The sequence below is a fragment of the Mirounga leonina genome, unplaced genomic scaffold (assembly GCF_011800145.1).
Source record: "Mirounga leonina isolate KUSES-001 unplaced genomic scaffold, KU_Mleo_1.0 Mir_366, whole genome shotgun sequence".
NCBI classification, from domain to species: Eukaryota; Metazoa; Chordata; class Mammalia; order Carnivora; family Phocidae; genus Mirounga; species Mirounga leonina.
This window is the reverse complement of record NW_023270709.1, coordinates 7,053,336-7,067,729: the sequence shown is the minus strand read 5'-3', so window position 1 is coordinate 7,067,729 and position 14,394 is coordinate 7,053,336. Positions and strand designations below refer to the sequence as shown.

The 14,394-nt window shown below is 44.7% G+C and overlaps 1 protein-coding gene across 3 annotated transcripts in view; it reads right to left on the bottom strand.

Annotated features, from left to right (window-relative positions):
* The window catches only part of CDYL (chromodomain Y like), a 173,627-nt gene extending 164,258 nt beyond the window's left edge, over positions 1 to 9,369 (bottom strand). The window contains exon 1 of one of the 3 annotated variants that reach the window (XM_035030769.1): positions 9,069 to 9,369. In XM_035030769.1, the coding sequence (XP_034886660.1) occupies positions 9,069 to 9,092 (24 nt within the window). In that variant the 5' untranslated portion in view covers positions 9,093 to 9,369. The remainder of the gene's footprint in view (positions 1 to 9,068) is intronic. The other 2 variants (XM_035030768.1, XM_035030767.1) reach the window with 2 other exon arrangements.
* Positions 9,370 to 14,394: the final 5,025 nt, after the last annotated feature.

The window sequence follows — 14,394 nt, the reverse complement described above, 5'->3', positions numbered from 1 at the left end:
AATGGGTATATTGTAACCAGAGATATTCATTATCTGCAATCAACATCGTTGGGCTTTATCAACAAACACTAAGAAAATATCAACCTCTTAAAAACTTCACATTGCAGAGTTCATCATAAATGAAAATAAGACAAAATACAAAGGCATTTTCTAAATATATTGTGGTTAACTTCTCCAACTGGAGAGTATTTTTAGATATCTCCCCCCAACACTTTTCACCAACAGCTAAACACAAATACTATGACGAACATTATTTTCCTCCAAAACACCATGTAGAGTTTTTTCCAAACAAAATGCACAATTCTCACATATACGGTACAATTTCAAATAGAACTCCAGTCACATTCAGGTCCTCAGATTAAGCACTGCAACAAATCAACAAATAGCCAACCCATTCCCGGAAAAAAATACATATGGTATTATTTAATACCTAGAGAAAGCAATACTTAAAGTGCAAATTAATAAGTCAATAGTGCAAAGGAAAAAAGTAAATTATTCACACAGAGTTTGGAGGGGATGATTCCTGCTAGTTGTGAACTCTAATGAGGTCCTGAATGAGAACGGACACTGAAGCTAGCGAGCTGGGTGATCCACCTATTGGAAAAATGGCAACACAAAGGTAGGAAGGGATGGGCTGTGCAGGTGTGGACAAAGTAAGCCGACAACTATGGCTTCAGTAGCTCAGACCACATGACGAGGACAACCTCAGGTAAAGAAAAATTAGAGAAAATATGCTTATATATCAAGGCTGACAGAACAAAGATGCTGAACATTTTGCCTTAGAATCATTAGTTCTGTAACTATTATATCCATTTTCATAATCAGTCCTGTTGAAATCTAGTTTATACTTTATTTACATTTTCAATATCTTTACATAAATCTCAAGTGTTGGCTCTAGCCCTCTATCCCCATGCATGACACCACAAATTCAAAATCAATAAGGTTTCTTCCAATTCTGGCAAAAAAGCTAACAAGATTCCAAAAGGGCATTCTCACTACAAAATAACTAGATCTTCAATAAAGTGTATTTCTTAATGCTTTATTGAGCTTGCAAGAAGCAAGGAAAATATCAGGCGCCTGGGTGGCTCAGTCATTAAGCGTCTGCCTTCAGCTCAGGTCATGATCCCAGGGTCCTGGGATCAAGTCTCACATCGGGCGCCCTGCTCAGCGGGAAGCCTGCTTCTTCCTGTCCCACTCCCCCCGCTTGTGTTCCTGCTCTCGCTATCTCTCTCTCTGTCAAATAAATAAATAAAATCTTAAAAAAAAAAAAAGAAGCAAGGAAAATATCTAAGTGCCCCATACCTCTCTCCAACCCAACCATAAAGAATGATTCAATCATAAAAGTAGACAAATACCAAAGACTAAGAAAGCAAGCTAGAGATTTGGGGTGGGGGAACCCCAGATAATGTAGAAGTAAAAAATATAATTGTTGAAATTAAAAACTCAATGGCTGGGTTAAATAGCAGATTAGGCACACTTCATCAGTGAACTAGAAGTTAGATCCAAGGAAAAACCCGGAATGCAAACAAAGCTAAAACAAAAAGATGGAAATGAGAGGGTTCTTACCCTTTGATAGGGAGGAGAAAATGAGAAGACCTTATAAATAACTACTTGGTGAAATTCCAGAAGTGTATAGGAGAACAGCAGTATTTTATGATAAAATGGACAACACTTTGAGCACTAATAAGGCACAAACTGCCCAAAGAAGCACAACATATACAAACCTTATTAACAGAAAGTCTCACAGAGATACACCATAATAAAACTAGAGAACACCAAAGTCAAAGAGAGGATCTCAAAAGCAACCAGAGACAGAAGACAGATCTCTTGTAAAGTAACTACACCTAGACTGACAACAACCTCCTCCACCACAATGGGAAAGCCAGAACACAATGGAAAAGTATCTTCAAAATGCTTAAAGAAATTTACCAATTAACTGATTTTTATTTGGAATCAATTCTATTTTCCTGAAATGAAGGCAAAATAGAGATATGTCCTTACAATAAAAAAAAAAAATAGACATTTCCACCAATAATCCTTCACTAAGAAATCTCTAAAGGATATACCCAAGAAAGGAATCCCAGAAGTTTTGATCAAAAAAACTGGTAAAGATATAAGTAAATCTAAACAAATATTGTCTGTATACAATAATAATGTCCTATTGTGTAAGGTTTTTTCCATAGACATAAATAAACACGGGAAAATAACAGCATGTAAGTTCGGGGGGGGGGTGGGATCAGAGTTAAAGGATTCTAAAGTCTTTATACTGTCAGAAGTGAAGCTAAATTTTGCTTAACTTCCTTTTTAACTGAAATACAGTCGACACACAATGTGACATTTGTTTCAGGTGTACAACATAGTGACTGGGCAAGTGAATACATTATGCTATGCTCACCCCAAGTGTACCTACCATCTTCACCATATAATCCTATTACAATACCACTGACTATATTCTCTATGCTGGATCTTTCAGACCTGTAACTCATTCATTCCATAACTTGAAGCCTGTACCTCCCACTCCCCTTTGGTTAACTTTAGACTTCATGGATGTATAATTTCGAGAACAGCCACTTAAAGAAATAGTGTACAACTTCCAAATCTAATCAGTGAAGTTTTGATACGATTTTACTGTGGACTCTGGCTGAAGCTGAACTGAGTTTGGCAAAAAATGTCAGAATGGTCAGTGAAGGGCAGTGAAAGTCAAATCTTAGCTCAAACATCTCAAGAACAATTTTAATACTTGTTTTGGGTCACAGATCCCTTTGAGAAACAGATGAAAGCTATTGATCCTCTCCCTCAGTAAAACTCTCATACAGACTTGTACAAATTTTCATACAAACGGGAAAGACTTTTCCCAGACTCCCAGAGAACACAGATCCCCAAGGCTCTGCACAGCTTAAAAGGCTAAAGAGAATTAAGTTTGTGTGGGAAAGTTAGTAAAGTTAGAAGTTCTCCTACCCAAGAGTTGAAACCACATATGCAGAGGAGGAACCAAGTGTAAAAGGAACAGCACAAGGCATAACATCTGGGGGAGGGGGGATTCTGGAGGGAAGAGGTCAAGAATGGAGAGTCAGTCCTATAATTCACTTTTCATTGAAGTGTAACTCAACAATTATGCAACTACTGCAATACTTGAACTTTGGAAAATAACGACAAGAAAAAATTCCTAGTTTTAAAGATTGTTAGCATCAATCTTACAACCTGATGGACAAGTATGTCATACAATGAAAACACAAAATAGATATTAAAGCACCCTTAGCTAGCTACCTAGTATTTTTAATACTCCCTTCGTGGAATGACTCCGTTAACAACCAGCAACAAAGAGTATGCAAAAAGGACTAGTCTGGTCCACCTGGAGTTGTTCTGCAAAGGAAGATCCCAACCCCTCCCCACCTCAATGTGTAGTGTAGCCTCAGTGTCAGAAACACAGACCACTGCAATCCAAAGGCTCCTACATCCACCTGCATTCCATAAAGCAGCTTTTTGGAAATATAGATTCTGGTCTCCATCCAAACATTGAAAACTACTCTCTCATGTTTGGGCCCATGAATCTGTATTTTAAAAGGACCCCAGATGATGCTGTTGCACCTAGAAACACACACACAATATAAAAACTACTTATTCACAAAAATTTGACTCATATTGGCTTTATGCATCACAGATATTCAAAACTGTGAATCAGAACAGTACAAATAAAGTATTTTCTATACACCATGAAAAGATCTTTAATGATTAAAAATTATTACAGAGCATGAAGAAAAATTTAATGATTCTTAGATATTATAGCAAGAACAGAAAAAAAGACATTCTAGTACACAGGAATTGAAAGCAAATTCAGAGGTTAAGCACGTGGGATGTCTCCACACTGTTGTTTAGGCAAATAAATAATATCCTCAGCAATTCACATTCAAGATGTTAATTTTCAAAATACACATTTGACTTCACTGCCCCACAATCAACTCCAGAAGTCAAACAACTCTCTTTTCTTTTTCTTATCTTGGTCAATCTTTTAAGAGCCAGCACACACACAACAGATGTGGGTTTATCTTGACCAACATCCACTGAAAAAGGTCTCTTGATCTTTGTGACTTCCATTTGAATTACACAAGCAGATTTTATTTATAACTGTGCTTTTGGTCAATGTACATAAAATCCATGTGGTGCATAGGGGACAGGAGCAATGATATCCCAAAGCAGTAAGAAAAATTCAAAAGACTTACCTTTCCCCCAAATCCTGATTATCCTTCCAAACTAATCAACTTTAAGACATTTTTTAAATAAGCCAGATAAAATTTCATTCTTAAAAACTTACTTCCATTTTTGATAGACTGGAATATGCATGTGTTAGATAAATAATTTCTCAGAAGGCCAGGACTAGATCACTGAGATCTTACTAAAATTTAAATTAGCTATTTTAACAGTTTTCAAGGGAAAAATCCCATATCCACTGAGAAAGAAGGAATATTAAGATATACATATAAGGAGAATGCATCTCCATTTTCCTACAGTGTGGATTCCTTATTCAGTCCCACATGAATGAAGTCTTATGGGGTAACTTGACCAGTAGATAGTCTTCTTGATCTCACAGTTTTCTTTGGTGATATAATCAGTTTACGTGATGCTTTGAAATCCCAAATATCAAAGGAAAACAGGTTTGGTTTCAGGTGTGAGAGCTGGATAGGTTTTTTTCTTTCTTTAATTAATAATGGAAGATAGAGCGCCTGGGTGGGTCAGTCGATTAAGCATTTGCCTTCAGCTCAGGTCATGATCCCAGGGTCCTGGGATCGAGCCCCACATCGGTCTCCCTGATCAGCGGAGAGTCTGCCTCTCCCTCTCCTTCTCCTCCCCACTCATGCTCTCTCTCAAATAAGTAAATAAATAAATAAAATCTTTAAAAAAAAAAAAAACAGAATGGAAGAACATAAAGATGTTTCCTAGAATAATATAATCATTTAACACTTGGGTATAGCACTTTATCAACTATAAATTGCCTTTACATGCTAAGGTCATATAAGCTTCACATCTTACTGATGAGGAAGTTCAGGAGAGAGAGTTTCTGAAGACACATAGCTATTCCCTTCATTATACAAAAGGAAAGAGTGGAACCCAGTCTAGAACTGGGATTGGAGCTGGAAGGACTTTCATTATTCCACACTCCACATGCCTCAACCTCAGTCCCTGAGTAGTTGGTCATCTAAAGCAGAGGTGAGAAAACAAAATCCAGCCCATGGATTTTATGGAACCCATTGGCTAAGAATGATTTTTACATTTTTAAGTGATGGGCGGGGGGACAAGATTCTGACATGTAAGGGGCACCTGGGTGGCTCGGTTGTTAAGCATCTGCCTTCAGCTCGGGTCATGATCCCAGAGTCCTGGGATCTAGCCCCACATTGGGCTCCTTGCTCAGCGGGAGGCCTGCTTCTCCCTCTCCCACTCCCCCTGCTTTTGTTCCCTCTCTTGCCGTGTCTCTGTCTGTCACATAAATAAATAAAATCTTTAAAAAAAAAAAAAAAAGATTATGACATGTGAACACTACATAAAATCTGAATTTTACTGTCCATAAGCAGTTTTATTGGAAAATGGCACTCATTCATTTAGGTATTGTCTATGGGTGCTTTTGCCCTACAACAGCAGAGCTGAGTAGTTGCAACAAAGACTGCATGGACTGCAGGGTCTAAAATATCAACTGCCTGGTCCTTTACATAAAGTCTGGACCCCTGATCTATACGATGTTTATCTTTTTGTGAAAGTTATGAAGTACTCACCAGGAGTAAGTAAAAAATCTGTCTTTCCTAATCCTAGCTGCTAGATACAGTTAGTAAATCCATTCCATCTTCAACACTCTTCCTAGTAAATCCATTCCATCTTCAACAGACACTCTTCCAATTTTGTAAGGCTGATGCTCCACCCCATCTTGTTCCCTTATTTTTTTTTTTTAATTTTATTTATTTATTCATGAGAGACAGAGGGAGAGAGGCAGAGGGAGAAGCAGGCTCCCAAGGAGCAGGGAGCCCGATGCGGGACTCGATCCCAGGACCCTGAGATCATGACCTGAGCCGAAGGCAGACGCTTAACCATCTGAGCCACCCAGGCGCCCCCTCCCTTATTTTTTATCCACACAGTTACAAGAACCACTTTACTAAGGACCTATTACCATATACCAGGCACCATGCTAAGTATTGGAGATCTCATTTCTTCTAGGTGACAAAACAGAGGCTTAGCAATCAATTAATTCACCCAAGTTCACACAGCTACTGCAAACCTGTGCTCTTACTATACCAGGTTACATCAAGAAGCAAGACTTTGAACTTCTTCCTCTGTCAATCTATCCCTACAGAATTGTAGAGTTTGAGGCCAAACACGAAACTTCTGTTTTGATTTAGGCAGAACCAAACAAAACAAGACAACTAATGTCCATGACCTTATTACTAATGTACCTTAGTGTTCTTCCCAGCCTTGTCAAATAGTCTGGTAGACTATAGTGTTTATTTACAACTGCATATCATTTCTGCCTCACAAGTAATATTGCCCTGATTAAAACAATACAATTCTCAGGTGCCTGGGTGGCTCAGTTGGTTAAGCGACTGCCTTCGGCTCAGGTCATGATCCTGGAGTCCCGGGATCGAGTCCCGCATCGGGCTCCCTGCTCAGCGGGGAGTCTGCTTCTCCCTCTGACCCTCCCCCCTCTCGTGTGCTCTCTCTCTCTCGTACTCTCTCAAATAAATGAATAAATAAAATCTTTAAAAAACAACAACAACAACAACAATACAATTCTCTATCTTTAGAAACAAAACCAGGCCTCAGGGAGGCATGTTAGATCAGTTAAAATACAACAATAACCATTACTTACTGAGTGTTCACTACGGGAATTGTGGAGTATGATTTACATTTTCTTTCATCTAAACTTCACGGTTCTGTGAGGTAAGCACTGATCCCAATTTTGCAGATGAGGAAACTAAAGTTTTCAAGGTAATTTACCCAAGGTGACAGGGTTGGAATTCAACAACTAGGTTTTCTGACTCCAAACCCAGGCTCTTAACCACTATGCAGAACTTTCAATCGTACTATAGTCATAGTGAAGTCAGTGTTGCCTACAAGATCAAGAAGTTAGAGAACTTATCCTGATACTATCACAATATTTACTATCACTTCAACTATACTTCTATAACACTTTTTTTCAAAACTAACCCAAAACCCAAAATCAGAAGGTCAATTGTACGAGAGTATCGTTTCTTTGCAATGTACTTATTTCTTCCCCAAAAAATGTTGAGGACACGAACCATCCTCATACCTTACACCTCCCTATCTCCTTATGGAATCACCATAGAGAAGACATTCAATGAACATGCTGAATGAACACGAATTTTGAACAAAATGTGACTTATACATGAATTCTGCCAGGAAAGTAGTGACTAGAAAACCTGAAGATAAGAATAAAGAACTAAATTTAGTTCATAAAGCACTGGTGGTAAATATACTGTCTTCAGGAACACTTTTACACACATAAGATACAACTGATGTATAAGGTGCTACCTTCGCCCAAACACTAATGGAATGACTTAAGTGATTATGTGTTTATAATCACAAAAATCAGTACAGTGAATACTCAAACCTAAACAAGCAAAGAACAATCTAATGTAGAAACCAAAATCCCTCATCTGTATTTTTCCAACTGTTTGTCAGCCTGGAAGACCTGCATCTATCTTAGCCTCTACTTACGGACCTTCCCCATGCACACCACTTTCCCTAGTCCTAGAAGGGAAACTTCTTGAGGACAAGATTTTTTTCCCCTTTACTAAAATAGCCAAATGACCAAAGATAGTATCTTGAATACACTAAGGCACAGCTAATGTATAAAATGGGTGAAGAGAATGGAACGTTTTCAGTGCCAGCTAAGGTACACTGACCACATACAATGTAAGGGGAGCCAACAATCTTACCATTATTTCTACAGAAGGCAGCCTCCTCCTGAGAACTTCTGCAAACACTTGCTTTTAAAAAGCAACGAAAAGTTGCTAGAAGGCTATCATTGTCGGGAATAGAGTGCCATTCTACGCCAATTGCAATAATGACACCTCAGAAGGTTCACCTGGTACATATTAGGGGTTGACAAGGGCCATGGGGCTCTACCTGTTACATACGCTTACTTAAGCCCCTAAACACCCAGTTCCCTAAACGCATCCTAAAGGTGAATCCAGAGAGTATCCGGAAGCTTTAAGTCTCTTCCGAAGATGAATTTATAAATATATATAAACAGAAGATCATTTATCCAAAAGAACAGAAAGCCTTCCAAGCTTCTGTAACTCCCAAGAAGTCTACTTCGAAATACGTCAGGAAGTTATACCGAGGCATACAAAATATGTCTAAAGATCCAAACAGATAACTCCAAAACTTGGAAGTTGAAGCTGGCAAACCCATCGTTCACAACTTATAGGTCTGATTGTGCCCCTTCTTACTTGCAACGCTGCGACGCAAATGAATGACGGTGTATCAGCGTTAAATTTAAATTTCCTGGCTCACAATGCTAACCTAATTAAAGCATGTGGTCAACGTTTAGCATTTTCGGTGCGTTATTTTGCATCGCTTTGGCTAGCAACAGAGTCGAAGACAGTTGCACTCTTCCTCTCGGCCCCCCACTCCTCAAACCGGAGGCAAAACCCTCTCCAAATGCTTGATTAAATGGACAGGAAAAACACCCCCGCACCGCCTACAGACCCCGCCAAGCTCTAACAGGGGCTTCACACCCATTGCCCTCGCCAAGAACACTTTGGGCTCAGTCTGAGCAAGTCACTGGTGTCAGCGCTACTTCCCCACGGCCGGAGCCCCCCCCAGGCGCCCGACAACTCCGGGGAGCCCCCCCGCCCGCCGGGCCCCTCGGAGCAGCGTGGCTCGGGCTCCCCTCGCACACATTTCCCGTCCAGCAAACTGCGGCCGCGGAGGGGGAGGGGGCGAAGCGGGCGCCCGCGGCAGAGCCGGGCCGTCGGGCTGGACGCGGCCGGGCCGGGGAGGGGCGGCGCGGGGCGGCGGGCGGGGGCGGCCCGAGGGTCCGGGAGGGGGAGGGGAGGTACCTCGTACAGCTCCTCGGAAGCCATGGTGGGCGGCGGAGTTGCGGGCGGGCGGGAGGGGCAGGGTCGGGGCGAGGCGCCGCCGCCGCCGGGCGGCCGACACTTTGTTTCAGTTGGGTCCCTGCGTGGCCTGCGCTTCCTGCTCCCGCTCCCAGCGCCGGGAGCTCAGCACGGACGAGCCTCTCACACTCACTGCCAGTGCGGGCCGGCGGCGGCGGCGGCGGGGTTGTGCGCAGGAGCAGCTGCGCAACGCGCCCTCCGCGCCCCGCGCTCACTCCCCGGCGGGCCGGCTCGGGCTCGGGCTCATCGCGCCCCGCCGCGGGGCCGGGCCGGGCTGGGGCGGGCGCGGCGGCGGTGCACGGCAGCGCGGCTGGCTCCGTGGCTCCCCCTCTCCGGTGTAGTGCAAAAAGCTTCCTACTTGCGACCAAAAAAACCTGCCCCGGCTACTGAGCATGCCCAGTGCGGCCGCCCGGGCCCGGCGGAGCCGCGCTCCCGCGCTCCGGGTTTTCGGACCGCCCGCGCGGGAGGGGCGGGGAGGCAGGCGGGGCGGGGCGGCCGAGGGGAGCAGTGGGCTCCGCTCCGGGCCGAGGCGGGCGGGTTGCCGCCTTGGGCGAGCCGGCAGGAAGGGGAGGGGCCAGGGAGCGGTGGGCGGGGCTGAGACGAGGCGTGGGCGGGGCCGCGGGAGCGGTGGGCGGGGCCCCGACTTCTGCAAGTCCCCTCCGGGGGGTCGGACCCGGCGGCCGCGTTGCCGGCCGGCCCGCCTCGACGTGGGTGCTGGGACCTGGGCCGGGCGGGACTGGGGGGGCCTCGAAGGTCGAGGCGGACGGCGGTGGTTCCCAGTGGGGCAGGCACTGGCGGGCCCGAAGTTGGGCAGGGGGCCGTGGGAGCGAGCTGCCCGCGTCTGAAGCCCACCGCCCCGACGGCAGCGGCTGAGCCACCAAATGCGCAGCCTCCCTACGGGAGACCGCAGAGCTCCAGCCTCCGTGCGCTAGCCGCGGACGCCCGTCCCGGGCCAAGCCAACGCGCAGGGGCGGGCGGCGTGGCCAGGTGGAACCCCCCGCCCTAACACGTGCCCGCCTCCCCCGCGGCAGCCGCCAAGACCCGGAGCCCGAACCACGCGCCCCTCCGTGTGGCCCGGAGCGCTCCGGGCACGCTCGCTGGGCCGTAGGCCGGGGGGTGGGAGCCGGGGGCGGGAGCCCGGCGCAGTCGAGGGCGGCGCGAGGGCGCGGCTGCCTCCACTCTGCCCGCAGCTTCCCCCACGCCAGGCCTCCCTGTTCCTTTTGGAGCGTCCACCTCCTCGGACCGAGAGCTGGAAGGAGGGGCCAGAATCTGGGCTCGGGGAGGTCTGAGTTCTAATGGAACGAAGCTGTCAATGGTGGTTCGGGGGGGGGGGGGGGGGGGGGGGACGGTGAGGACAACAGATACGACAGGCCCTTGGGTCAGAACAGCCATGGGCTGGCCCTTCCTCCACTTCATAGGAGAGATGGGCAAAGTGGGGACGGCCCGCCTGGCTAGCTCCCAGGGCACACCTGCCGGGAGACTGGACGTTTCCCCGTCCGTGCTGAATGAGGAAGGGGCTTCCTGGCCTGACTCCCCCAAACAGCCGGCAACTCCAAACCGTCCTCCCGAACTTCTCCACGGGACACTACAGAGACATCGTTTCACATTCTCTCCTACTCCCTACACCTGGAAGCCACCGCCAGAGCCTAAGTTTTTCCCAAAGGGTCCTCTGCTGCCACTGCGTTCCTGGTGCTCTATCTAGCGCTGGTTCCTAACCGACCTTCCACTCACCGCGCTCCTCCCATCACTTTTCTTTTTAAAATCCGATTCGATTGGGCCGCAAACATACAGTTTAACAACCACAGGGCTTTTCACAGACTCCGCGGAGTTTCCTGCCCTGCCCACTCCCGGGAACAAGCACAGCACTTGCCCTAAGTCACTTGAAGTCGAGTCACCATTCTCTTCCCGCCAGTGCCTCTATCAGCAATTTCCTGGGCCCGAAATGCCCCCTTCCAATCTTAAACTCCAACTCCGACGTCACCTCAAAACATAGCCTTCTGCCTTCCAGGGCAAAAGCCGTTACTCCCTCTCCAGGGGCTCCTGAAGCCCTCAGGTGTGCCCCAGGGAAGGGTTCATCTCAGTGTGTTTTAACTGTTTCGTCCACTCTTCACTCCCACCCCCATTTCTAGACTGTGACTTTCTCCCAGATCTCATCTGCAAATTTGACTCTCCAACCCTAGCACCATTCTCTACATACAAAATAAGTTTTTATTCAGTGAGTTGGAATTCCAATGTTCACAATAAAGTCTGACACCCACACATCCAATTTCCATTATCAAATGCTTTGATGACAGAATCACAAATTAATGGCCTACCCTCTCTACTTAATAAGGAGCTCTCAAGCTCTGCCCCTTTCCCTGATGGCCCAGTCAAATTCTCTCTGCCTCCTCCAAATATTCGCTCCGCTTCCCTCTCGCTTAACATTGCCATTATTGGCTGGCATTTAATTGTTGTCTCTCTAGCCACACAAATTCATCAATGAAAGTTGTAAGCTCCCTGAAGGCAAGGACTAGGACTTAAATATAATCTGTGAAGTCTCAAAGCAATTTGCTCACCTACCTACCGCAAGTGCCCAGATACTTGCAGGAGATGGTTAAAAATCATACAAGTGAAAGAATATATAAATAAAAAAGGGATCCTCGATACAAAATGAACAGACACATCTCACATATATAAACCCATATGCAGTGGGATGATACAAATATAAACATAAACATTTCTTCTCTCAGGGCCACCACCCTAATTACTGCCACCATCCGAACAAAATTTGTTAAGCATTCTCAAGTTGCTCCACCAAGTGCTTAATGGTCTGTAATGTTAAATACATTGTCTCTAACGTCTCCAAAACTACCACTGTTACCCAGGAGAAGAGAAGAAGAAGCAAGGACAGGAAGACATCCACAACAACCATACTCAGATATGAAGCTAGTACATTTAGTGTATATATACAATCATAGTGCTAAGGTGACTTCCGTCAATGTGGAGCAAAAGAGGGGGAGGGGAATTACAGATTTAAAAAAGGTAACTCCAAAAAGCCAGTTTACAGGGACCTTTAATCCTGGTGACCTGGATTATTTATGCTGCTATGATTAGTCATCAACATTAAAAGAATAACCACTGGGTAGAGATCACCTCCATAACAAAGCGAGAGTAAGCCATTTTCCTAAACTCAGCTCCACCTACCTCTCTCCTCCAACAATTAGTTGCTTTCCATCGTAATTAAGAACATTGGCGGAGGGGACCAGTACTAAGATATCCAAATCAGTGACTGAGAACTTGAGCAAGTTTTCTACTGTCCACTTTGTTCCTTCTCATCTGCCCTCCACAGAAAACACCCATCACTTTATTGAATATTATTTTCCTTATGTATCTATTTTGCTTCAATTAGTTCAAACTGTCTTACTTTTAAGGAGATTTTGCTTTCTTCTTTCATTTTTTCAAATAATCAACATTTATCAGTGCTCGTAACAGAAGTAAATATATCCAAGACCATATAATGGCTTTGAATTTATACCACCTTTTATGAAATAGTGAATCTTACAGTAGTTACCATGACCACGTGTGTGGGTGCTGTGAAAATACGTTCTCAGTGAATTGAGAATAAAAGTGAAATCACATCCCCAAAACATATCAAGGAAGATATCTGCATTGTACCAAAAATACATGCAGCACAATAGTATGTACTAGTAAAATATATAAATCTTAAGGATTATAGATGTGGTCAACAAGTGAGATGACGTACACACGTGATTAAAATACACATCTACCGGCAATAAACCTCAGCTCTTACCTGACTCGAGCCAGCGGTGGAGACCAACCTAAGGCAGTTTACTCCTTTTCCAAATTTATCTGAACAATTGGTAATAGATTATCAGCACCACTTAAGCGAAGGCTCTTCAGATCCAGAGTCGAAGCCATTTCCCATCTCAGCCGGACAATGACTAATCTCAAATTGGAGGGTCTCCTCTTTTCCCATTCAACCAACCAACCAGTCACTTCTTCCATTCTCCCAAGAATCTGCATTTCATCTACATTTGAATTCCAAGGCGCCCAAGAGGGGATGGAGGGAGGGGCTGGAAAGACAAAAGAAGCCCAAATCTAGCAGTTACTACTCTCAGCCTAAGGCAGGTTGGGTGGCTGTGGAAAAGCTGCTGATAATGATTCCCTTCATTAATTTTGCACCCCCAAAGCATAATCTACCTTGGCTACCTTCTCCAAAACCCCAAATTTAACTGTGGTTTTTATAAAGTGACCTATGTTTGTGCACACTGTAGCCAAAGAGAAATTAAATACATTCTTATTATAGAATATTCACTCCACAAAACATGGGGAAATTCCTAATTCAATCACCTACTCAAAAGTAAGTAAGAAATTTCAAGCCCTCGAAGCAAAAGAGAAACATAGAGAACCAGTCATAAGATGAATTCAGATGCTAGGTCCCTTACTGAACTTGGAGCCAACCAGTTCTTCCTTCCCCCAAAACTTAAATTGGATACCAGTGCCCTTTTTCTTTTCTGGACAACCAATAATCTCTGATTCCTGGTTTCAGCTCCTGTTTCCTCCCCTGGCCAAATAGCCAATGTCCCCATTCTCCCTTCCACATCCATCTTGGTCCCAGGTATTATTCTCTCTGGTATGTAATCCAGCTGCCCCACTGTTGTTTCCTGGCCCAATGCCACCATTTATTTAATCTCTGCCCTAGTGATATCAATCCTGAGACTTCCTCACATTTGATTCCACCAATTTCTTCTTAGGCTGAAGTTCCACCATTGCCCAAACCTCATCAATTCACAATTAAGGGTTATTTTCTTTCTCAACTAGTCTAGGGTTTAATTGCTGTCCCCCCCGCAACCTTTTTTAAGATTTTATTTATTTGAGAGCGCGCAAGTGGAGTGGCAGGGCAGAGGGAGAAGGAGATGCAGGCTCCCTGAGCAGGGAGCCCGACTTGGGCTCAATCCCAGAACCCTGGGATCATTACCCCAGCCAAAGGCAGACGCTTACTGGACTGAGCCACCCAGGCGCCCCATTGCTGTACCTTTTTCTATTTAGCTAACAGTGATTCAACCAAAAGAACCCTTGTAGTATTTATTTGTTTTACCTTCTTTTGATTGAAACAATCAAGATTGAGAAAGTTTTCATTTATAATATTATACATTACCCCACCTTCTGGAAAAAGAAAATAACCAAAAGTCATAGAGAGGAAACAGCCTTGAGGTACTGGCATAACATTCTGGTCGACTTTTTACCAGGGCAGTAACTAATTCATTTT